At 51.6% G+C, this 25,165-nt stretch overlaps 1 protein-coding gene and 1 non-coding gene across 2 annotated transcripts; one reads left to right on the top strand and one right to left on the bottom strand.

Moving 5' to 3' along the window:
* The first annotated feature begins 1,160 nt into the window (after positions 1-1,160).
* LOC124084205 (U6 spliceosomal RNA) lies at positions 1,161-1,267 on the top strand. Its single transcript, XR_006849056.1, has one exon. It is a non-coding gene; the product is annotated as a U6 spliceosomal RNA (small nuclear RNA).
* A 2,027-nt stretch (positions 1,268-3,294) lies between these two features.
* Nlrp12 (NLR family pyrin domain containing 12) lies at positions 3,295-24,667 on the bottom strand. Its single transcript, XM_046431143.2, has 10 exons — positions 23,703-24,667; positions 21,075-21,155; positions 17,815-19,498; positions 13,807-13,977; positions 11,779-11,949; positions 9,929-10,099; positions 8,453-8,623; positions 6,366-6,536; positions 5,802-5,972; positions 3,295-4,552 (listed from the first exon to the last, which is right to left on the bottom strand). Exons 1-10 carry the CDS (start codon positions 24,055-24,057, stop codon positions 4,465-4,467), a joined length of 3,234 nt encoding a protein of 1,077 aa, XP_046287099.1. The 5' UTR covers positions 24,058-24,667; the 3' UTR covers positions 3,295-4,464.
* Positions 24,668-25,165: the final 498 nt, after the last annotated feature.

The following is a 25,165-nucleotide window of genomic DNA, read 5'->3' as shown; positions in this document are numbered from 1 at the left end:
TCTCTGGTGGTCTTTGGGGGTCCCGAATTCAAGCATAACAACTGCTCAACCCCACCCTTTTATTATTCCTTTCCTGAGCCTTTCTCACCTGTCGCGACCCCTTGCCCGCAAGGAAGACGCAACTCAGGAATCTTCTTTCAGCAGTTTATTCAGGCCCTTGATATTTTCTCTTCTTTTTCTCGGATGCCCCTCCCAGCCTTAATAAAGCATCTCAAGCCCCAATGCGAAGCTGCCATGTGGAGCTTTCTCATAGGGTGGTGAAAAACCATGCGCCAACTCTCCCAAATAAGGAGTTGTTTGTCACAGACCACAGCGGAGCCAGCGCCATCTTGTAATGGCAACCATAGTCTGCAGAAACGGCAGAAGCGGCTCACCACACTCACCAAGTTGCTCAGTCTGGTGATGAATTGTGATCCTGCCTCAGCCCCCAGGGCTGCTGTGACTTCAGGCCTGGGGCAAGCTGAGCTGATATTGCTACTTTGTATTTAAACTTACATAAATTTAACCTATTGCTACTTTGTATTTAAGCTTGGACTTGTTTGTTGCTACTTTGTATTTTAAGTGGGGTCTATTAAGATTGTAGTCCTTTCCAAGCAGGAGTCCACCCCTAGCATGCAAGACAGCCTTATTTTTTGCAAGAGCCATTTTTCTTGAGTTAAAGGCTCTGACAGTGAGGCCCAAAGGGAGGCACTTGCCTTGGTCAGGATTGGAAAGTGCTTCTGTTTTGAGTGTTGTTGTTTGAGGGGACGTCCGGGAGCCAGTGTGCCTTTTGACCTTCCACAGCCACCCTTCTAGGTGTATGTGACTTCTACACTGCCGTCCAGCCCTCAAAAATAAGACTTCATGGGGCTGGGATGTAGCTCAGCTGGTAGAGTGCTTGTCTCTTGCGCACAAGGCTCTGGGTTCAATCCCCAGCAACACACACACACACACACACACACACACACACACACACACTCCGTGCCCCCATAGTGAGCTAATTCTTTTGTCTTTGATTCCTGGGATTGAGAAACATCTCTAGCCTTTTAGAGGTGGTCTAGCTAAATGGTCCAGGCTGGCCTGGAATTGCTGATGTCCTCCCTTGGTCTCCTGAGTCTCTTACAGGGTTGAGCACCTGCCCACCCTGGCCTAAGCTAATTCTTCACATGAAAATAAGTCTAGTGCTCGCTTCGGCAGCACATATACTAAAATTGGAACGATACAGAGAAGATTAGCATGGCCCCTGCGCAAGGATGACACGCAAATTCGTGAAGCGTTCCATATTTTTCCAAGAATTTTCAGAAGAACAAGAAATAAAATATTTTTTGCAAAACTTTAAAAAAAAAAAAAAAAAAAGAAAATAAGTCTAGTATATTGAATGAGGGGGTCAGTAGTGGGGGTAGAGAACGCTTGTCTCTGGGACCCCACTCTGCTCCTCAACTAAACAGGACAGGCAGGGATGAAATGGGAATCTGGTTTCCCCTAGAGGCATTATTTCTGGATGCCCAGCTGTGACCCTTAACTCTATCCTATTTTCAATATGCCTAATTTCTAGTGGCCCACCCTCCCTTCCCCCCCACCCCCCACCCTCCACTCCCCATACTGGGGATTGAGCCAAGGGTTACTTAACCACTGAGCCACATTCCCAGCCCTTTTTGTGTGTGTTTTATTTAGAGACTGAAAGGGTTAAGTTTCTAAGCTGCAAAGCCTGAGTTAAAATGTAAAGGACCAGGCATTGTAAACCTGCTTCTAAACTGCAAAGCATGGGTTAAATTCCTGAGGCAGTTAAGACAATGCCCTACTGGCCATTTAGTTGATTTATAGCCTAGGACTCTGTGTAGCTTGTCACGTAAGCATTCAAGACCCTGTGCAGCTTGTCACGTAGGCATTCAAGGCCCAAACCAATCAGTTTGAATGTAACCCCCTCCTTAGGAATGACTTATCACTCCAGCCTGACCTGTTCCCGCCAATGAGTGAACTAGTCATGTTTAGGAGTTGTTGTTTGATTTTCCCGCAGTGTATGATGATTTGTTAAAGGGGACTGTGATGTATGTAAAGTCCCCGCCCTCCCCAAGAAGTGTACTTAAGCAGTGCTCAGCCCCTGCTCTGGGCTCTGGGCTGCTCTCCTTTCTCGAGTGGGCATGGAGCCCCAGCATGCTGGAATCTCAATAAACCCCTTTTGCTGTTGCATGAGTCGCGGTCCCTTGGTGGTCTCTTCCTCCAACGTTAGCCAGACCCTTACAACACAGGGTCTCACTGAGTTGCCTGGGATTACAGGCATGTGTCACCCTGCTCAGCAACTGATGGTTTTGACTTTAATGTTCCAATTGGGGAAATGTCCAATCCTAACCCTTCAGCTACAGAGGGAATTCAGAGTTTTTTTTTGTTTTGTTTTTTGTTTTTTTCTTAAAGAGAGAGAGAGAGAGAGATAGAGAGAGAGAGAATTTTTTTAATATTTATTTTTTAGTTATTGGCGGACACAACATCTTTGTTTGTATGTGGTGCTGAGTATCGAACCCGGGCTGCACGCATCTCAGGCGAGCGCGCTACCGCTGTAAGGGTAAAAGAAATTGAAGTTAAAGTGTAAAAGACCGGGCATTGTAAAGTTTCTAAGCTGCAAGGCCTGAGTTAAAAAGTAAAGGACCAGGTATCGTTAAGTTCCTATGCTACATGCAAAACCTGAAATTCCTGTAGCTGTTAAGACAATGCTAGGAACCACCCAGTAAATATTTCCCCTGACCGCCTGGTTGTTTAATAACTTAAGGGCTCTGTGTGGCCTTGCACGTAGGCATCACAGGGCCTGGACCAATCAGTTTGAATGTGTACCCCACTTTAGAACTGACCTATCACCCCCGCCCGACCTGTTCCCACCAATGAATGAACTAATCATGTCTCAGAATTGTTGTTTGATTTTCCCATGGTGTATGATGATTTGTTAAAGGAAACTGTGATGTATGTAAAATCCCCGCCCTCCCCAAAAAAGTGTACTTAAGCAGTGCTCAGCCCCTGCTCGGGGCTCTGGGCTGCTTTCCCTTCTCAAGTGGGCACGGAGCCCCAGCATGCTGGATCAATAAATCCCCTTCTGCCAATTGCATGAGTGGTCTCTTGGTGGTCTCTTTCTCTGACGCTTCGCCGGACCCTTACACCGCTACTGCTTGAGCCACATCCCCAGCCTGGAATTCAGAGTTTTTACAGACTTTCAGTGTTATCTGGGTTCCCTGTGCCTTTGATCCCTGTTTTCAAAGGGCCCCTAAGGGAGACTGGGAATGTGGGGAACTGCCAGAGGCTTAGCTGAAAGGAAAGTGACCACAACACTCAGAGCCACCAAGAGAGCTTTATTGCAGCCGGGCAAAAGAGGAGAAAAAGAGAGAGAGAGAAAGGAAAAAGAGGGGGGGGGAGCAGAAAGAGAAGAGAAGAGGAGAGATGGAGAGGGAGAGAGCGAGAGAGGGAGAGAGAGAGCGCAAGAGAAAGAGCAAGAGAGAGGGGTCCGGCAGGAGGGAGTTTTCATAGCCCAAATCTAATGAGGTCTCTGGTTCTGCAAGCTGCCTTGTTGGCACACAAGGGGGTTAAGTGTTCAGCCTTGATGGGCGGGGGCTTGGGCGTTTGGGCTTGAAGCAAACAGGTGATAAAAAACCAGACAGAGGGTATGGGTGGCCAGGTCATCCTGCAGCTAACTTTGTTTGGCATGCCCTGCAGACAACTTATTCAGCCTGTCCTGCACCTGAAATTAGCCATTGCTGAGATCTGCTTGGGAAGGTGGTTCTCTGCACTGGACATCCTCCAACCTGGGCTAAGTAGTTGGAGTTGCAGGCAGGAATTAGAACCCAGGTGAACATTGTCTTTTTTTTTTTTTAAGAGAGAGAGAGAGAATTTTAATATTTATTTTTCAGTTTTAGGCGGACACAACATCTTTGTTTGCATGTGGTGCTGAGGATCGAACCCGGGCCACACGCATGCCAGGCGAGCGCACTACCACTTGAGCCACATCCCCAGCCCACTGAACATTGTTTTTAATAAACTCTTGGTGCTGGTCTGTTGATTCTTCAGCATCACTGGAAGCTTGAACTGGGTTACTCCATTAAGTTCTGGGCATGAATTTTCACATCCACCCCATGGTCACCATATCTGCTGACCTGGGCAAGCATTCTCTGGAGGGCAAAGTAGCCTTCTAACCATTTGGGATTTTATACCCCCTATTATGGGTTGCTATTGGGGACTGAACCCAGAAGAATCTAACCACTGATCCACACCTCCCATCCTTAGCCTTTACTGACACAGGGTTTTTTAGTAGGTAGTTGAGGTGGGTTTGGAACTCTTGTGTCCTCAGTGTGCCAAGTCCCTGTGTTTAAAGACATGAAAGTTCCATCAAAGGCTGATCACAAGATCCCAAGCTGAAAGAGCTTTTTGCGTGCAGTTTGAAGACTCTGGTCCTTGTGGCCTAGGAAGTGTCCGTCACTGCGTCTTCCTGAGTGCAGGGCAGAACCTTCAGCAGCCCAGGTCCAAGGATGGCTTTGATCTGCGAAGTGCTGCTAACCGCATGTGGCTGGTCTTACTCAGGTCCATCCCAAACAACCTGAGGACAAGAGTGGGAGATGCTGTTGTCCTCCACTACTATAACAAGGAGGGGCTGGTAGGTCTGAGCTATTGTGCTTTTGGGGGGAGCTGTTCTTTTGGATGTTGGGGTGAATCCAGGACCTTGGGCTCAGCAGGCAAGCCCACTACCACACAGCTGTTTCCCCAGCCCAATATTGTGCACCTTGATCTGGGGAAGTAATTCCATTACCTTCTAGTGACCCTGACTCAACTAGACAACAGGCTAGTCTATGCTCTCTGCTGCTCCCAGTGGGGTGGGGAGCGGTCTGACCTGGGCTGCTGCCCTACTCAGCCACATCTCAGCCCTGTGTTTTCCCATGTGGTCTCAGAGGCCCAGGATGGCCTCCAACTGGCCATCCTCCTTCTGGGCCTCTGGGGGCTAGGCAAGCGCTCTAGGCACTGAGCTACACCCCACAGTCCTTTCTCTGCTTTGATTTTTCTCCTTTTCTGCAGTCATGGGGGATGAACCCAGCAGCCCTCTGCCATTTAGCCACATCATCAGTCCTTTATTTACTTATCCAGAGGCAAGGTCTAAGTTGCTGAGGCTGACTATGGACTTCCTCTCTGGTACAGGATTGGACCCAGGGGCTCTTAACACTGAGTCACATCCCCTGCCCCTTTATTTTTTACTTGCAGATGGTCTCCCAAGTTCCTTACTTGTTTAGGGCCTTGCTAAGTGGCTGAGACTGGTCTGAACTTGGGTCCTCCTGCCTCACTCCCCCAACCCCCACCCTGCTGCCCTGACTGCAGGCTTTAGCTCCACACCTGGCTTGGCTTGGAACCTCCCATCCCCCTGGGCCTCCTGAGACCTGGGGTACAGGAGTGCACCACCCTTGGCCCTCCTCCCCATCTTATGGGCCTCAATAGTTTAATTCTGATAACCCCAGGAAGAAGCAGCTCCTTCCCTCCTACTGAGGCAGGTGTGGAAGGTGCCAAGTGGTTGAATAACTTGGAAAATGTGTCACCTAGTTGCAGCCAGGGCACTTGAACCCAGGCAGAGCAGGGGTCCCGCTGAGCCTTGGTGGCTGCTCTGCTCAGGGAGTAGGGCGAGGGCTGCGCCAGCAGGGGGCGCAGGAGCGCCTCCTCTCTGCACTAGGAGCTCGGGAAGACCTCTGCAGCTCTAGAGGAGTCCTCCGCATTTTCCAAGCTGGGAGTCTGAGTGCTTAACGCGAGGCTGCCTGCTGGAAACCCGTGTCCTGCCCTCCAGAGAGCCAGGGGCCACCGCTCACCAGAGGACTCGGAGCCGGCAGCGCGGGTGTCTGAGCCCCTGGCAGAGCAGCCGCACGCCCGCGTCGCCCAGGGCGTTGTTGGTCAGGTAGAGCTCGGTCAAGTGCTGGGCGCTCCCCAGCGTGGGGGACAGATCCTCACAGGCTTGGGCAGTGAGGCCGCAGCTGTCCAGCCTGTGGGGGGCAGAGCGGTTCAGGCCACGTCCGGCACGTCCTTTGGGGAAGTCCTAGTTTTTTCAGTGCCGGGGGCGGAAGGCCACGAAAGCTACCTCTGAGCCACCTAAGGAGCCTGATGTCATGGGCAAGAAGGTACTAAAAGGCCTGGATCGGCCCACGGGACACACACACACACACACACACACACACACACAGCATCGTCCAGGCTTGATGGAATGACGAGGCTACCTGCCGCTGCCCTCGGGCCAGTACGAACCGTCGGGACCCTGGCCGCGGCTGTGGCACCGGTCACGTGGACCTTCCGGGTGAGCGAGGGCTGTCCCTTAAACAGGACCCGGCAGGGAGGACGCTCCCGCCCCCCGAAGCCGCCCTCGCGCCGCGGACACTCACCACAGCTTCTGGAGCCTGCAGCTCGGGTGCCGCAGCCCCTCGGCCAGCAGCCGCAAGCCCCCGTCTCCCAGGTCGTTGAAGCTCAGATCCAGGTCGCGGAGGCGGGCGCTGAGGCGCAGCACCTCGGAGAGACCCGCGCAGGCGGCCGAGCCCAGCCGGCAGATGCCCAACCTGGAGGGACGCGGGACAGGGTGGCTGGCCGACGCCGGGGTCTCTGCGCCCAGCCCTGCGCTGGCGCAGATTGTGTGACCATCAAGGTGAAAAAGAGACCAAAGGAAAGCGTAGGGGGGAGCAACTCGGACTGTGAAGGCTGGGCCAGTTAATAGAAATGGAGCCCTTGGTGCCGCCAAAGCACATCTGGGTGAACCTGCGCTGACCATGCAGGGCAGGGAGACTTTTTGTTGTTGGTTTTTGGTGCCAGCGTTGAACCCAGGGGCACTTAGCCACTTAGCCACATCCCTAGCCACCATCACCCCTTTTTCAATTTATTATATTTATTTACTTGGTTCCATGGATTGATCCCATGGATACCGAACTACTGAGCCACAACCACTACCATCCCTTTTTGGGGGAGGCGGGGGAATACAGGGGATTGAACTCTGGGGCGCTCAACCTCTGGAGATAGAGTCTCCTATTTCCAGTCCTATTTCGCATTTTATTTGGAGATAGAGTCTCACTGAGTTGCTTAGCACCTCAGGGTTGCTGAGGCCTGGCATTGAACTCGGGGTCCTCGGGTCTGGGCCTCAGAGCCTGGCTCTTTTTATTTTTCACTTTGAAACGGCCTCATTGAGTTGGTGAGGCTGGCCTTCAACCAGCAAACCTTCCCCTCAGCCTGCTTCGTGGCTGGGATCACAGGCCTGTGCCAACCACCACCGAATTGAATACAGTTTTCCCAGATATTTTTCCAGGACCAGGAGTGGAACCCAGGGGAACTGTACCACTGACACACACACACACACACCGCCCACCCCCCAAAAAATATATATTTTTTTAAATACTGAAACAGGGTCTTGCTAAATTGTCCAGGCTGGGCTTGAACTTGAGATCCTCCTGCCTTTGCCTCCCCAGTTGCTGGGATGACAGGTGTGCACACTCCCAGTTGTGCCCGGCTTTGAAGGGGTCTTGAAAGAGGTGACAGAGTTTTAAAAAGGTCACTGGGATGGCCCGGATGCAACATGGCCTGTGTTCCTTACAGGACCTCAGGACACAGGTACAGGGATAAACACATGGTGGCACAGTGAGGTGGTCATCTGGAGACCACCAGGAAAGGCCTCAGGAGAAACCAATCTGCCAAACCTGACCTCAGACTCCTGCCGCCCGAGCCTGAAAGGGTGGATTGGTCCCCAAAGCCGCCCGGTCTGGGTGTTTTGTTAGGGCAGCTCCAGACCCTAATAAGGCCACATTCTGGGGCTGGAGCTATAGAGCCCAGTGTCAGAGGACTTTCCCTGGAGCAGGTGAGGCCTCAGGTTCCATTCCCAGCGCTGGGGAGGAATGTCAATATAAAAAGCTATTTTTTTCTGAGGGTTCAGACTTCAACCAGGGAATTCGGAGGGGGATTCAGTTCAACCCATAACACCAAGTAATTCAAAAGCATCACTTCACTTGCTGCTCATGACAACCATAGAAGGAAAATGCTACAAAAGTGTGCGTTTTTAGTCTCCCGGGCCAGGTCTCTCACTAGCCACTAGGAGCTAGAGTGGACACTGCTCTTGCACTTTGCAAAGCCACACAGGACACACCCAAATTACAAACTTTGTTAAGTGACCTGAGAGAAAGAGTCAGGTTATAAAGAATTATGAAACTCGGAATCCAGAGGGCCTCCACGGGGAAGTGACAATTTGTCCTGAATCATAAAAGATGAGCTAGACTTCTCAGCAGGACAGCAGAGGAAGGCACAGAGGTCAGCACAGCTGATGGTCATGCCAGGAAGCAAGAACAGACTATGCAAAGGCCACATTCTGGCAGAGAATCTTTGGAGTGAGCTGAAGTAGCGAGAATTCAGGTGGGAGGGGAGGCTGCTTGGCCTCCTAGAGCATAGAGAAGTGTGTGAGGGTTTGCACTCCTGAAGTGAGCACAGCGGCACTCACCGCAGGGTCTGGAGATTGCACTTGGGGTGCTTGAGGCCTTCACACAGCAGCAGCACTCCAGAGTCCCCCAGGTCGTTCAGACTCAGGTCCAGCTCGGTCAGGCCCTGGTTCACACTGAGAGTGGAGGCCAGGTCTTCACAGGCAGCAGCGGTGAGATGGCAGATTTTCAACCTACAGAAGACCCAACAGCAAATGTGGAGGGTGTTCTGTGTGGAGTTGAATTTAACTCCCACCTCAAGTTAAAGGTACTGCTTTTTGTTGTGTGGTGGTTGGAGGTTGAACCATGGATGCTTTACCACTGAGCTACACCCCGGCCATTAGTTATTTTCAGACAGGGTCTCACTAAGTTGCTGAGGCTGACCTCAAACTTGCATCCTCCTGCCTCAGCCTCCTGAGTAGCTGGAATTACAGGTGTGCTCCATTGATCCTTGCATGTATTTGATGGTTCTGAGTATTTCACACATGTGGAATCCCACAATTTTTGTCCTTTTATGTCTGGTAAATTTCACTTAATATAAAGCTTCAGGATGTATGTTGTGGTAGAAGTCACTCTTTTTTTTTTTTTTTTTGTGGTCCTGGGGATTGAACCCAGAGCCTTATGCATGTGAAACAAGTACTCTACCAACTGGGCTATATCCCCAGCCCAGAAGTCATTCATTTTTAAGGATGAATGATATTGCATTGCATGGATACAACACTTTTTTGTTTGTTTTCTTTTGCAGTACTGAGGATTGAACCCGGGGCCTTGTACAGGCTAGGCAAGTACCATATCCCTGAGCCACATCCCTAGTCCTCTTTTTTCTTTCTTTTCTCCTTTCTTTTCAGGAGACAGGTTATAACTATGTTGCCCATACTGTGCCCCTCCCCTTAATTTAGGATCTTAAAAGTGGTACTTTGGGGGTTGGGGTTGTGGCTTTAGTGGTAGAGAAATTGCTAACACATGTGAGACACTGGGTTTGATTCTTAACATCACATAAAAATAAATAAATAAAATGAAGATATTGTGTCCATCTACAACTTAAAAAAAAAAAGGCTCTTTAGCTAGGTGCAGTGATGCACACTTGTAATCCCAGAAATTTGGGAGGCTGAGGCAGGAGATTGCAAGTTCAACACCAGCCTCAGCAACTTAGCAAGGCCCTAAGCAACTTAGTGAGGACCGTCTCAAACAACAAAAAGTGCGGAGATGTGGCTCAGTGGTTAAGCACCTCTGGGTTCAAACCCCAGTAAACTACACCCCCCAAAAAAAGTAGCACTTTAATTTTTTTTGCAAGACAAAGTTGATTCTTTCCCTTTTTCACTTAACATTGTCAGATTGTGTAGACCACATTGTATCCATGCAGTCATTCCCCCATGGACGTGTAGTGGCCTCCACCTTGGGCTGTGTGACAGGGGAATGCTGGGCACATGGTGGATGCAATCCTCCACATCACTCGGCAGGACGGGGTTTGCCACGGTAGTTGCCCTCCAAGCACTCACCACAAGGTCCGCAGCCTGCAGCCTGGGTGCCTCAGTCCTTGACACAGCAACCACAGGCCGGAGTCCTCCAGGGCGTTTCCTGTCAGGTCCAGCTCCTCCAGATGTGGGTTGGTGCTCAGCACAGATGCCATCTCCTGACAAGCCCCAGCCTCCAGCAGACACTTCCTCAACCTGTGAGGGAAAAGATGCTACTCTGCCTTCGGGTTGGGTATGCCTGGCCTGTCAATCACCCTGCACAGATCTATCCCCTGGTCACTCAGCATCAATTGGGGACTTGTCTAGGACCCCTTGAGGATACCATGTGCAGGAGGTCCAGTCCCTTATATAAAATTACATGTCCTCTTATGTATTTTATCTTTAATTTTTCTTTTGTAGAGCTGGGGATCGAACTCAGGGCCTCATGCAAGCCAGATAAATGCTCCATCACTGAGCCTCATCCTCAGCCCCTCTTGTGCATTTTAAATGATGACTTAATAACCTAGATGACTTATAATACCTGATACAATGTAAATGCTACAAAAAATAGTTGTTACACTGTGTCATTTAGGCAAAAATGACAAAGTCTGTATGATCAGGCGCAGGGGTGCACACCTGTAATTCCAGGGACTTTACAGGCTGAGGCAGGAGAGGCAAGTTCAAGGCCATCCTCAGCCACTTGGTGAGTCACCAAGAAACTTAGTGAGACCCTGTCTCAAAATAAAAAATAAAAAGGGGCTGGGAATGTGGCTCAGTGGTTAAGTGCCCCGGGGTCCAATCCCTGGTACCAAAGGGGGAAAAACGTGAGGGGGTTGCTGCTGGGGAAGTGGCTTGGGGATGGGGAACCAATGAGCTCAACTTCCATCCCCGGTACAGAAACAAAAACTGTACATGTTCTGTACAGAAGCAACTTTCCTTCTTGAATATTTTCAGTGGAAGCTGGTGGAATCCCTGGGTGTGGAAGCCATGGGCACAGAGCGGACTTCAGAGATGAGGCCCAGCAGGAAGCGCCCTGCTTCCCAGGTACTTGCACCACCGCGTGGGCATAATGCAGCCCAGGAGAGGGGAGTCCTAGCTCAGCCTCTGCGTGTGCACCCGGGGCACCACCCTCCTGCCCTGGGACTTGGAGTTTGCGTTTCCTGTGCTGCCTTGTGCCTGCTTCCTTAGGTTGCAAGGGTTGGATGATCCGAGAATGGAGGGAACAGACCTGGGCCTCGCCCCTCCTGGGAGCTCCGTAAGCTGAGCCACTGTTATTAAAAGCATCTCAAAGCATCACTGTTATTAAAAGCGCCTGGAACTGGGCTTTGGCAGATAGGGTGTGCCGCTTGGGAGGAGCCCCGGGGGAGTTGGGCTGGTTCTCAAGGGCCAAGCAGAATTCAGGAGGAGTGGGGTGCAGGTGGCATTGTGGGAAATAGGGGCCCCACAACCCGAGTCTGTTTAGGCAGCTCTGGGGTTCCCTCTGCTCAGGTCAGTAAGAGGGTGTGGGTTCTGGGAGGGCGGGTCGCTCAGGGCTTCCTGGCCATGCAGAAGAGGGTGGAGTCAGAGGCCAGAGAGTGACTTGAACGTGCCTAGGTGTTGGGCAGAGGTGTAAGGCCATGGGCTTGAGGTCGAGCCCTGGTGTTGAGGAACAGACTTGGGGATCTTCAGCATATGGGGTTCTTTCCAGCTAAGGCGACAGCGAGGTTGCCTGGAGGACTCGCCGTTTGAGAGCTTCTTCCCAGGGGGTGGAAGGGGGAGGCAAATGTGATCAGTGCACATCCCATATATGTATGTAAATATCACACTGGACCCCATTTAGTATTCATTTAATGTGTATTAATATTTCCATTAAAACAAGATGAAACCGAGCACGTATTCCAGGGAGGAGGACTCACCGAATCATCTGCAGCCTGCACTGGGGATGCCGGAGCCCCTGGCAGAGCAGGGACATGCCCCGAAGTCCCAGGTCGTTGCCACTTAGATCCATCCTTATTAAATTCTGATTGGCCGTGAGGGCTGTGGCCAGGTCCTGGCAGGCGGAGCTGGAGAAGCAGCACCTCTTCAGCCTGCGGTAGAAGGAAGGAGAAGAGCCAGGGTCATCTCCTTTGCAGCAGTTTTGGGAATTCTGCACAGGTAGAGCCCCTGCTTAGCATGCATGAAACCCTGGGCTTGAGACCCAGCAATGCCAACAAAGCAAAACTAAAAGGAAAAAAAAAAAATCGAGGTGTGGTGGTGCACACCTGTACTCCCAGTGACTTAGGAAGCTGACGCAGGAGGATTGCAAGTTCAAGGGCAGCCTCAGCAATTTCATGAGGCCCTAAGCAAGCAAGTGAGATTCTGTCTCAAAATAAAAAAAAATAAATAAAAAGGGCTGGGGATGTGGTTCAGTGGTTAAGCACCCAGGGGTCAATTCCCAGTGCCAAAAAATAAAAGGAGATTCTGGCAGTTAGGGACTGTGGGGTGTGGGGGTAGAGAGATCATTAATGGGTATGGGGTTTCATTTAGAGTCAGGAAAATGCTATGGACGTAGTGGTGATGTTTGCATAACGGTGAATATACTGAAAATGCAGAAATCTACCCACTGACTGAATTTTCTGGTATGTGAACTTGATACTTAATAAAGTAACAAAAATTATTCCTGAAAAATGCTAAGAGTAGATTTTAAATGTTCTCACCACAAATATGGTCACTTTAAAGGTAATGTGTTGATTAGCTAGAGTTTGTCATTCTACAATTATATATATTTTACTTTAATTTTTATTTTTTGGGCAGCCCCAAGGATCAAGGCCAGGGTCTTGGACATGCTAATCAAGTGCTCTATCATGGAGCTCTGCCCCCTGCGCGATACCTCTAGTTTAAAGCATCGTGTTATTATACACAATGAATGCATCATTTCATCTGTTATCCTCTCTCTCTCTCTCTCTCACCAGGTATTGAACACAGGGGTTTTTAACCACTGAGCCACATCCCCAGCCCTTTTTGCTTTTTATTTTGAGACAGGGTCTCATTAGGTTGCTTAGGGCTTTGCTAAGTTGTCGAGGCTGGCTTCGAACTTGTGCTTCTCTTTCCTCAGTTTCCGAAGCTGCCGGAATTATAGGCATTTTTGCCACCATGCCTGGCTTTAGCTCTCAAATTTTAAAAGACGAGAAAACTTTAAAGCAACAAAAATAATATAAAATGTTTAGTGCTTTATAATCAATGAAGTATGTTCACAGAGACTGCCCTTAAAAAAGAAATTTAAGACTCTTCTTTTTTCCTTCCTCTCGTTAGTGGGGGTCGATCCCAGGGCTACTCCTAAAGCTAGGACAGCACTCTACCACTGAGCTACAGTCCAGCCCTTTTTATGTTTTTATTAAAGTAGGATTTCAGTATGTTGCCAGGCTGGCCTCCACTTTGCAATCCCTGCTGCAGCCTCCCAAGTCCCTGGGATTACCAGTCTGTGCCACCACGCCCAGCTGTTCCATTTTAAGGATGCAGTGTCACCCCAGTGACTCTGGAGGCTGAAGCAGGGGGATAGCAAGCTCAAGGCCAGGCTGGGCAAGTCAGTAAGAGCCTGTCTCAAAATAAGAACTAGAAAGGGCTGGGGTGTAGCTCAGTGGTAGAGGGCTTGCCTAGCATGTGCAAAGCCCAGGGTTCAATTCTCAGCACTGCAAAAAGGTGATTAGGACACAAACCTGTGCCATGTGCAGAGGGATGACATTGGGCAGACAGCCCTCTGAAAGCCAAGGAGACAGTGCTCAGGAAAAACCTACCCTGATGCCACCTTGATCTTGGACTTGTAGCCCCCAGATCTGTTGTTGAGGGTGTCCAGACCATGGGACTTTGTTACAGCAGCAAGTGAACACTGATACACCATCCTACCATGACCCTGGAGAGAGGTGGTGGTCGGCAGGCCAGAAGGTCACGGGCCAGCTGGCACTCACCTGAGGTTCTGCAGCCGGCAGAGGGGGTGTCTAAGTCCTTGGCAGAGCAGCTGCACCCCGCGGTTGCCCAGGGCGTTCCGGTACAAAGCCAGCTCTGTTAGGTCAGGGCTGGTGCGCAGAGCAGCTGCAAGGTGCTCACTGTAGGCATCTGGCAGCCTGTTCCTCTCAGGTCTGCAGGAAGGAGACAGCCAAGGTCTAGCCTTTCTGGTCACTTGACCACTATGTTTGCAGTTTGTATGTCACTTTATAATTTTTTAAACACTTTGTCTTACTTATTTTTTTGGGAGTGAGGACTGAATCCAGGGGCATGCTACACACTTAGCCACAGTCCCAGCCCCTTTTAGGTTTTGAGACAGTGTCTTGCTGGTGGTTGAGACTGAGCTTGAACTTGAGATCCCCTGCTGGGATTCTAGGTGTGTGTCTCCTGCACCCAGCCAACTTTAGTTTAATTTAGCTTCTGAATGAACTGGGTGACCTGCCCAGGTTCCCACAGCAAGTCAGCAGCCAGACAGACTCCAGACCTGGGATCAGGGATGGAAAAGAGATGTCATCTGCAGACACACTCTGTATAACACAAGTCACCCTAATGGATAGGAATTAAACTTCCCATTTTCCAAGCACAAAAACTGATCCAATAAGGAGAAAAGTCTTGCCCAAGGTCACACAGCTAGTGAACAGCAGAGCTGGGGTTCCAACCCATGTGTGGCTTGATTCCAAAGCCCAGGCGATTTGGATGAGTGGTCGGGGGAGGAGATACTGGAGGCTGAACCCAGAACATTTTATCTCTGGAACCAGAGTCCTTTCTATATTTTTGTTTTCTCTTTCTTTCTTTTCTTTTCTTTCTCTCTCTTTTGTTTTTGTTTTTGTTTTTGTTACCAGGAAAATTGAACTCAGGGCTAATGTACCACTGAGTCACATCCCCAGCCCTATTTTGTATTTTATTTAGAGACAGGGTCTCACTGAGTTGCTTAGTGCCTTGAGATTGCTGAGCCTGGCTTTGAACTCATGATCCTCCTGCCTCAGCCTCCCAAACGGCTTGGATTACAGGTATGCACTACCACACCCAGACTTTTTTTGTTTTGTGATAGGATTTCCCTAAGTTGCAGAGGCTAGCCTTGAACTTGCCATCCTCCTGATTTACCTCCTGAGTCTCTGGGATTGACTACAGGAGTGCTCCACTGCATCCAGCAAAGCCAGGCTATTAACCACCACTCCTACTGTCCCCATCCAGGCTGGGCATCCCCAATCTGGAATCCAAAAAGCTCTACAATACAAAACTCAGGAGTGCCAACATGATGCCCTAACTGGCAACTTCCACAGCTGACATCCTGGGAGCAGTCTCAGGCAAGCGCCTTTGTACTAGTGTAGCCCCAGCAGAATGGCAGGCAGCAAGAGCGCAAACTGCAGGGGTGGGGAGAGGTGTGGGGCACAAGGAACACTTCCTCACTGCTGTGGACTGTAAATTAGCATCCCACCATGGAAATCAGTATGCAGCTCCTCAAAAGAAGAGCATGGAACCATGCCTGACCCAGCTGTGCCACTCCTGGGTATTTATCCTGAAGACTTGAAATCTTCATGCCACAGCGATGCGTGCACACCCATGTTTATAATGCACAACTCCCAACAGCCAACCATGGAACCAGCCTGGTGTCCATCAGAGGGAGAATGGAGAAAGAAACTGTGGCATGGATGCACAATGGAGTCTTATACAGCAATAAAGAAGAAAGAGATTATGGCCTTTGCAGGAAATTGGAAGAACTAGGGAACATTATGGTAGCAAAATAAGGCAAACTCAGAAAGTCAAGGGTCACGTGTTTTCCGTCATGTGGAAGCTGGGGAGGGAAAGGGATAGAAAGCGAGGTGGGCATCTCATGAGACTCTAAGGTGGTGAGTGGAGGAAATGCAGCAGGGGTGAGAGGAGAGGGGAGTGCTGGGGAGGGATATTGGCCAAATTGCTATTGTTAGGTTGTGTGCTTGTACAAATGTGTGACAAGGAATTCCATCATTATGTCAACTACAACGCTCCAATAAAAAATACGGAAAAACATTCCAGGGGCTTCCTGAGAGTGACCCTGAGCTTTACTGAGAGGCTTCTGATGGTGAGAAAGAATAGTGCAGGGCTGGGCGCAGTCAGGGGTGAGGAAGGCCATCCTGACCCACGTGAGGCCCTGGGCTCCATCACCAGCACTGAGCAACCAAGAAAAAAGTGGGGGGAATCTTCTGGCGACGTCTATAAGGTGCAGGTGATGCACACGGGAAGTTTGTGCTTAGACTTGGACCCCACCTTTGAGCTACCTCATTATGTATTTGGATGTGTGTGTGTGTGTGTGTGTGTGTGTGTGTGTGTGGTGCTAGGGATTGACCCCAGGGCCTTGTGCATGTGAGGCAAGCACTCTACCAACTGAGCTATATCACCAGCCCTATTTGCAAGTATATTAAAGTCTTAAAAATGTGAAATTTGAAACATTTCTGGTCCCAAGCATTTTGGTTATGGGCATTCCACCTGCACAGTAATCTAAGGTCCTGGCTTGCAACCCTGGAAAGAAAAAAAAGAAAGAAGAAAAACCATGATGCACATTTATGTCCTTTTTTTTACAAATGAGGGGTCTAGTTCCAACCGCAGTGCCAGGAGGGAGGCAGAGTCTGGTTGCTGAAAATGAGCCCCAAGCTCAGAGGCTGTGGGCACACCAACCCTCCCCTGCAGCCAGGGGTGGCTCCTCCTGCCTCCTGCAAACCCTCCCTCCTCAACTTGTCTAAAGCTGTCTCCAGCTCATCCCCACTGAGGTAGGTCAGGGCTTCACCCAGTCTTCAGGGCTGCCTGGGAGGGTGGAGATGTACCCACACTGGTTCTCACCCAGTGACTGACAGGGGACCCTGGTTCTCATCCAGGACCGACAGGGGCTGGCTCCCTGCCTGTGGGGGCAGACGAAGAGCTGGATGCTCCTTTGCTGCTGCTTTCCCTGCCGCTGTCCTCTCCTTTCTCCCTCTCTTTTGAGGTGCTAGGGATGGAGTCAGGGCCTCATGCATGCCAGACAAGTGCCCCACACTCAGTCACGCCCAGCCTGTCTCCACTCATGTTCATTTTCCCAAGACCATTTACCAATTAACCATTCAGACCAAAACAGTCTCCCCCCCACAACTCCCCAAATGTGAATGGAACCCAGGGGCACTTAACCACTGAGCCATATCCCAGCCCTTTTTATTTTGAGAGAGGGTCTCACTAAGTTGCTGAGGCTGGCCTCCAACTTGCCAACCTCCTGCCTCAGCCTCTTGGGTAGCTGGAATCACACAGAACAAAGTCTGTTCTTTGAGTGGTGAGTAAGGTTACTCACCACTTCCTCAGCACCTCCCACCTTGATGGCCAGCTCCGGTGTCCCCCACCCCACATCACTGCCGTCCCATCATCCTGTTGGATTTTCCTCACAGCAGTGACCTCTCTGAAACTCTTCATCTTTGACAAGCTTGTTGCCTGTTTGCCTACTTCTTTCTTTTCTATTTTTGTGATGTTGGGTAGGAACCCAAGGCCTTGCACGTGGTAGGCAAGTGCTCTACCACTCAGCTACACTCCCAGCCCTTCCTGTGTTATTTGGAGACAGGCTCTCACTAAACCGTCCAGGCTGCTCTTGAACTTGTGATCCTCCTTCCTCAGTCTCCCGAGTCCCTGGGATTACAAGTGAGCGCCCTGTGCCTGACAGGATATCTTGATTGAATGTTCTCCGTGACATAACCGCAGTTTAGCCCCCGTGCTTGCTGTTCAAGAGCAGGCTCTCAGCTCTGGCACTGTGGGCATTTGGGGACCAGATCACCCTGGGACTGCCCTGCAGATTGTGGGACGTTCTGCTGTACCTCTGCCTTCTAGCCACTAGATGGCAGCAAAGTCACTCTGCTGCCCAGGTATTGCCTCCTGGGTCCGGATGGCAATGATGGCAATAAGGCTGCAAATTTCCCCTAACAGAGAACCAATAGATGAGGGCATGGACTTGGAGGGTCAGCCGGAGGGGTACTTACATCGGCCCTGAGGGCGCCTGGGTTTCAGAAGGCCACGTGGAGCTGCCCTCTTGGTCGGCACTGTAGGCAGCCCCATACAAGTGCAGCACCAGGACACTCCTGCAGCTCCTGGCACAGAAGGAGCAGACCATGTGCTCCATCTTGGTGGCAATGTCGCCGACCACCACCACCTGGAAGGGGCTCAGGGCCTGTTGGATAAACTCCTCCTCCTGGATCTCATACAGACAGCTGAAGAACTCCAGGGAGCCCTGCTGCAGGGTGGAGCCCTCGCTCCGAGCTTTGCTTTGGATCCACTCCAGCAGCTCCATCTTGACGTGAGGCAAGGTCTTCCAGCAAAGATGCTTCTCCAAGTAGCTTCTCATCTCCCCATTCAGTAGCCCAAACAGGAAGCGGACGGTGAGGGCCAAGAAACTCCTTTCTGAGAACCCGTATTCGGTCAACAGCCGAGTCATGGTCTGCTCTGGGCCTGGCCCACGCTCCCCACCCTCCAGAATATAGTGCATGGCAGCAAAGAATTCCTGGAAACTCAGGTGGATGAAGCTGTAGAACTTCTCACAGTCTATGTCCTTCTGAAAGATGGTCACGTTGAGGAAGGCAGAGACATCTACACCGTCCAGGCCGTGTTTCTGGAGGTCCTGCTCCTCAAATAGGATTTTCTGATTCCAGAGGCCATCTGCGGCCAGAGAGCACAGCCCCCTGTGGTTCAGTGGGCATTTGAGGGTCGGAGTCCCTGGTTTGGGTTGCATTAGGCTGAGAAGGTAGAGCGTGTACACGGCAGTGGTGGTCCTGAAAGGCTGTCTCAAGAGCCCCCCGCCCTCCAGCTGCTGCTTGAGGCAGGTGCAAACGACCCAGCACACCATGGGAACAAAGCACATGGTGAAGAGGGGCTCGTTGTCCCTCACAAAGCTCAAGACTTGGGTGGCCTGCTCTGCACTGCGGAAATACTTGTGGAAGTACTCCTTCCTTTCCGCCTCGGAGAAACCCAGGATCTCCACGTGCCTGGGGTGTTCCAGCAAGCCGTGGAGCTTCTCCAAGGCGGAGGGCCGCGTGGTGATGAGCAGGGACAGCTCGGGCAGCAGCTTCTTCCGAATCAGGCTGCCCAGGAGCAGCTCGGTTGGACGTCTTTCCTCCCAGCAGAGGCACCAGGATCCCTGAGGATCATGGAAAGAAGGCTTGAGCTCATCGAAGCCGTCGATGATGAGCAGGAGGCGCTCGGGGGCACAGACGAGCGCCCGCAGGGGCACCCCGGCCTCTGGCCAGCAGCTGGAGATGAGTTCCTTCACACTCCGCTCGGCAACGCTCCGGTTCATCTCCCGGCAGTGGATGTAGAAAAGATAATCAAACCTGTCTTGGAAGAGCCTCCCGTCGGCCCAGTCCAGCATCAGCTTGTGCGCCAGCATGGACTTGCCCATCCCTGCTGCCCCCTGCAAGACCACGGTGCGCGGTGGTTCTGGGCGCTCCTCGTCCGGCTCGAAGAGGGTCTCTATCTGGATGGGGCTGGACTGGTGTCCCCGGCCTGTGTCCAAAAGCTTCTGCTGGGCCCGCATGGGATTTGAGTGATCCTTGCCGAGGAGCAGCCGGGTGTACCTGCGGCTGAGGTTGACGCACTCTCCCAGGCGCGCATTGCGGTCCTCCATCAGCCGGAATTTCCTGCGGACATAGTCCCTGTAGGTTTCCCGGGGATCTAGAGGGGAGGAATGGGAGACTCATCAGCAACGAATAAACTCCTGGTCTAGCGCCTGCTTGTCCTGCAGTGTCCTCGGAACCATTTTTTGCTTTGTGTGTGTGTGTGTGTGTGTGTGTTGCTGGGGATTGAACCCAGGGCTTTGTGCATGCGAGGCAACCATCCTTCCAACTGAGGTGTGTCCCCAGCCCTGGAGCCGTTTTCTGGACGGAGTCTGAGGGCCTTGGCCCTTCTTTATAAAGTCCTTGTCACCTTGTCACGGGAAGCTGAGGCATTACCAGACATGGTGGGTAAGTATACACTCCGTGCCTTCGACTCCAAGGGCAGTCCCCAGAGCAGCAGCATTTCCAGGGAGCTGGCTGGAGGCTGCCCACCAGCTCAGTCAGAGGCTGCATCCCAACAAAACCCGGGGCTGGTTGGAGGAGCAGAGCTCCTTTATCTGCACCCCTTTGGCAACCCTCAGATGCAGGTCTGTAGTGCAGGAGAGCTATCTCTTCCAGGAATCCTCTGCTGAAAGTCTCTGGGGGTGGAGGGCTAAGGAAAATATTAAAGATCTTCCCTGTCCGTGTGCCTCTGTGACCTTCCCACACCCTTGATGTAACATCTCCAGAATGCTGCCTTCTGGTGTGTGTGTGGGGGGCTCTCCCACAGGAACTCAGTCACCCTCTTATCTTGAGGCCATAGCTCTCTCCCTTCCGGGATCCCCAGTCTTTGGGGCGATGAAGTGTCCTCAAGGGGATCATTGGGTGACACAGTTTGTGGAAACAGAGCTTTCTGTGTTCTAGCTTGTATTTCAGGAGCCCCACTGGCAACAGGGCTTTGGAGTCTCACCCGTCGAGCCACTGGGATTACAGGTGTCGGCTCCTGTGCCCAGTGGTTGTGCTTTGGGGCACGTGCTCTCACAAGCCACATCCCAGCATCATCAGCCCCATTTCCTTCCCACCAACAGGAGACTGCTCACACAGTGGGTGTTGACCACTGTCCTCATGAACGGTCAGTGTTGCCCCTTCACAAGCCCCAGAGGGTGAACTGTGGCTTTGTCAAACCCGTCATGAGAAGTCTTGCTTTGTACACCCGTGACTAGCTGAGGAGGCACATGGACCCCAGTCCTGACCAGTGAGCCGCCCAGCATGACTGCTAAGAAGAACTTACTGGAGTGACTGCATTTCTGGATAAAGTGACAGATTCTTTTATCATTGTTGTTATTACTACTACTATTACTATTTTATTGTATTTTGAGATGTGGTCTCAGAGTTGGCCAGGCTGGTCTTGAGCTTGCAATCCTCCTGTCTCAGCCTCCAGGGTCCCTGGAATTACAGTCCTGCGCCATCACATCTGCTAAGTGACAGACTCTTGAGCCTCTTGAGGATGAAAGACCTGGCCCTCCCCTTTGTCCTGGCTCGTGATTCCCTGGTGTGAGATCCCTTGGTAGCCACTGTTCAGCCATGAGATGACAAGTGTGTCTTACAGGGTCTGACTGAACTGCAGCACAGGAAGACGTGGGGGCTGCGGTGCTGTTGGCGCCCCGCCGATGGCTGGTTCCACGTAGCTAGTGGGTACCTGGAGCGTGGCTCACCTTTTCTTGGAGTGTTGGGACAGACGTCCACAAGGCCCGCTGACAGGCTTCCCAGTGAGCAGGAACCATGTGGTGGAGTAACTGGAAGAGAAATTTTGGGGGATCAGCAAGCACAAAAGTGACCTTAGCTGCTGTTACATCTGCAAGCTGCTTCGCTCCCCTGGTGCCTCCTCCCTGGAGCGTGTGGGACTCGCCTCACAGACTGCATCGCACCCCAAGGGTGCAAGAAAATACACAGCCACCGTGACCTCAGATAATGAGTGACAGAAGTTAATGAAGAGCCCGCCCCCAGGGCTCTTCCCGATGGCCCTGGGGGTGGGCAAGGCTCCCAGGGGCCAGTTCTCCTATCCTCTGGACTAGCTGCACCTTGCCTGGTCACCAGCCCAGCAGCATTCCCCCCCTGCCAGGCCAGGAAGTCATTCAAACAAGCCGACTGCATTCTCTCTTGGGAACCCGGCAGCACTGCCCTCTAACTAGAAAGCCTGCCCCTGCTGGTCCATTCTGTCCCCAGGTAACTGTATGACTCTTTGTGACTTCTCCTGGTGGGTGGGGTTCCTATCCCCCCAGGCTCTGAGTCTACAGGAGTCCCCCTTCTCTATTTCACTTTCGGTGGTTTCAGTTGCCCACAGTCAACAGTGGCCTGAAAACATTAACTGGAGTTTTCCAGACATAAGCAACTCGTAAGTTTTCAGTCGCCCCCACCTGACTAGCATGAAGAAATCTGAGGCCATCCTCTCTGTTCCACCCAGGATGTGAATCATCCCTTTGCCCAGCGTATCCACCCTGTGTATGCTATCTACCCACTAGTCCTTTGGCAAACATCTCGGATCCACTGTGGCAGTACTGCAGTCCTTGTGTTCAAGTAATCCTTATTTTACTTGATAATGGCCCCAAAACATGAGAGTAGCAATTCTGGCCATTTGGATGTGCTTTGTGAATTTTATTGCAGAATCTTGTTATAATCATTCTATTTTGTTATTAGTTGTTGGGCATATCTTACTGTGCTTGATTCATACATTAAGCTTTATTATGGGTATGTGTGTTCAGGGGGAAAACAGGGTTTGGTCCTAGGTGCAGTTTTAGGCATCTAGTTGGGGCTTGCATGGAGTCCCCTGTGGATAAGGAGGAACCACTGCTTGTGACTAATAAACTGTTGTCGGTCCCATCTATCCAGGGCTGTGTGTCACGTGAGCAGCCACCTCATACTAGGTAGGGTGACAGATTTCTCCATAAATGGGGTAAATAGGGGTGCTCAGAAGAGGGGGTGAGATATTGAACATGAGACCTGAGTGGCAAGGGTCAGATATATGACAAAAGATGTTCTTTATTTTTTCTTCTTTTCTTTCTTTTTATTTTTTTTCTTTTGGTACTTGGGTGGAGATTAAAGTCAGGGCACTGAGTACCACTGAGCTACCCCCAATCCTTTTTATTTTATTTTGAGACCAGTATTCTTTACATTGTCCTCAAACTTTGCTCCTCCTGCCTCAGACTCCCAAGTTATAGTTCTGTGCCACTGTGCCTGCTGCTCCCTGTTCTTGAGCAGAGGGAGAGGAGACAGAGCTCTGCCACATCCAGCAAGAGCTGGAGCCTGAGAGCCCTTGCTGCCTGCCATGCTGAACCTTTTCCGTGTGCTGGGTGTCATGGCCGTGTCTGAGGGCAGGTCACATTTTCCCCTGGGCCTCAGCTTGCTCACCTCGTAACAGGGGTCCTAGCATTTCTTTTCTGCACTGGGATGGAGCCCAGGGTGCTCTACCTCTGAGCTCCATGTCTAGCCCATTCTGTTTTTTTATTTGAGATGGGGTCTCACTGAGTTGCTTAGGGTTTCACGGAGTTGCTCAGGCTGTCCTTGAATCTGTGACTTTCTCCCTCACGCTCCGGAGTCTCTGGGAGCACAGTTGTAGACCACCATGCCCGGTTTCACCCAGCATTTTAAACATGCCCTGGGATACCATGCACAGGGCACAGAAAGGAATCCACACGGGTTGGCACCCTTGTGACGATTTCATAAGATGGAAGCAGAATACAAGAAATCGAGAATGTCAAGGAAGCAGCGGAGAGGGTTGTTAGAGCAGTCAGGCGGTCAGTGGTAGGGACCGGAAGGAGCAAGGAGTACAGAATTTGTAGAGAAGCTAGAACCTAGGTTGAGCATCCCTCATCTGAAAATCTGCAACTCAGAAACCAACAAATACAAAGATTTTAGGGCTGACTTGATGCCACGGATAGAAAATTCCACACCTGAACATGGGTGACCATGTAGACAAATAAAAATTCTGTATGACGTCCCTCCAGGCTCTGCATCCGAGGTGTACATGAAACACAGTGGATTTCATGCTCAGATTTCAGTCCCATCCCAACATACATCACTGTGTATTTGCCAATGTTCCCAAATCCAAAATAATCCCAGGTCCAAAACACTTCCCATCCCAAGCATTTCAGCTAAGAGACACTTGACCTGTGGCTCAAGGTTCTGGTGGATAAGTAAGAACTTTCCGGGCACTGGAGGTAGAGTGTGCCCAGGGCAGAAGACAACAAGAACAAAACCAAGGGACAGAGTGGGGGCCCCATGTCCCCAGGCTCAGGTGTCTATGGGAGAAGAGGGACCCCGTGACAGTCCTACCACCTGCTTACCCCTCACCAGGTCCTCTCTCTGTCCTCTCTCCCACAGGTCCTTCCTGTGGATCCGATCAAAGATGCGGAGGGTCAGCAGCCAGGCCTCCCTGGTCCCCAAGTGGGTCACAAGCAGCTGGGCCATTTCCAGGGGCCCAGCGGGCTCCAGGCGTCCCCAGGGGATCTTGTCCTCCCCCAGCTCCGCTGCAGTCCCCAGGTACAGCTTGAACTTCTTCAGTTCCACAGCCTCGAGTTCTTCCAGGTAGGTGGACAGGCGGCAGAGGCCATCCCCGGCTGTGGCTGGCAGCATGGGGCCCTCTGGACCGGCAAGAGACCTGGCTGCTGGGGCACACGGGAGAGCGGGCGGTTCCAGCATGCCCACCACGGACGGTCCGCAGGCCCGAGGACAGGCCACTGCAACCTCAGAGAGGAGAGAGCTGCAGAGACAGGCTTCCTCACCTGCGGGCCCCTGCCTGCCCGGCTCACAGAGGGGAGTGGCTCTGAGAAAGGGAAGCTGAGGCGGTGAGGCAACCCCACGAGTCCTGGGCCTTCACTTCTGCTCTGTCTTCCCGGCTCCCTTCACACACCGGCCCCTCTTCTGGGTCCCCCCTCCTGTCTTCCTCACCTCACGCGTTCTGTGGTGGATTGCGTCATCTCAGTCCTGGCTGGGCCTCTTCTGGGGAGGCGCCACAAGAGCTTCCAGGAGTCGGCACCGCGCATCCCCGTAATCCCTCCCATTCTGGAGGCTGAGGCAGGAGGATTGCAAGTTTGAGGCCAGCCAGGGCAACTTAGTGAGAACTCAACCCAAAATAAAAAACAAAAAGGGCCAGTGGCCGTGATGTACGCCTGTAATCCCAGCAGCTGGGGAGGCTGAGGCAGGTGAATGGCGAGTTCAAAGCCAGCCTCAGCGATTCAGTGAGGCCCTGTCTCTAATAAAGTATAAAATAGGGCTGAGGATGTGGCTCAGTGGTTAAGAAACCCTGGGTCTAACCCCCTGGACCAACCAAACAAACCAACCAAGAAAACATCTCACGTGGGCTACTGTTTCCTCTTAAACCCACAGTGGCGTTTCCCACAGAGGGATTATTTTTGGGGGGTTGGGCTACTAGGGATTAAACACAGGGGTCCTTTACCAGTGAGCCACATCCCCAGCCGCCCCATTTCCACCCCACACACCATTTTTTTTTTTTTGAGACAGAGTCTCACTAAATTGCCCAGTTTTGCGTTGAACTTGAGGTCCTCCTGCCTCAGCCTCCCACAGTGCTGGGATGACAGGTGTGGCCCCTACGCCCATCCAATTCACGGACTTTAAGTAGGTTGAGAAGATCGTGCGACCATCACCACTCCCCATTTCTAGGACTGCATCTCTACCCCAAGAGGAAATCCCGGACCCGTGAGACAGTCACCCCAACCTCCCCCTCCAGCTCCTGGCTCCCACCATCTCCTTGCTGACTCTAGGGATTTACCTATTCTGGATCCACCCC

The sequence above is a fragment of the Marmota monax genome, unplaced genomic scaffold (assembly GCF_021218885.2).
Source record: "Marmota monax isolate L192 unplaced genomic scaffold, Marmota_monax_Labrador192_F-V1.1 WCK01_AAM20220418_F8-fsc00215, whole genome shotgun sequence".
NCBI lineage: Eukaryota > Metazoa > Chordata > Mammalia > Rodentia > Sciuridae > Marmota > Marmota monax.
The sequence above is the reverse complement of the archived record's forward strand: the minus strand, read 5'-3'. Positions and strand labels throughout refer to the sequence as shown.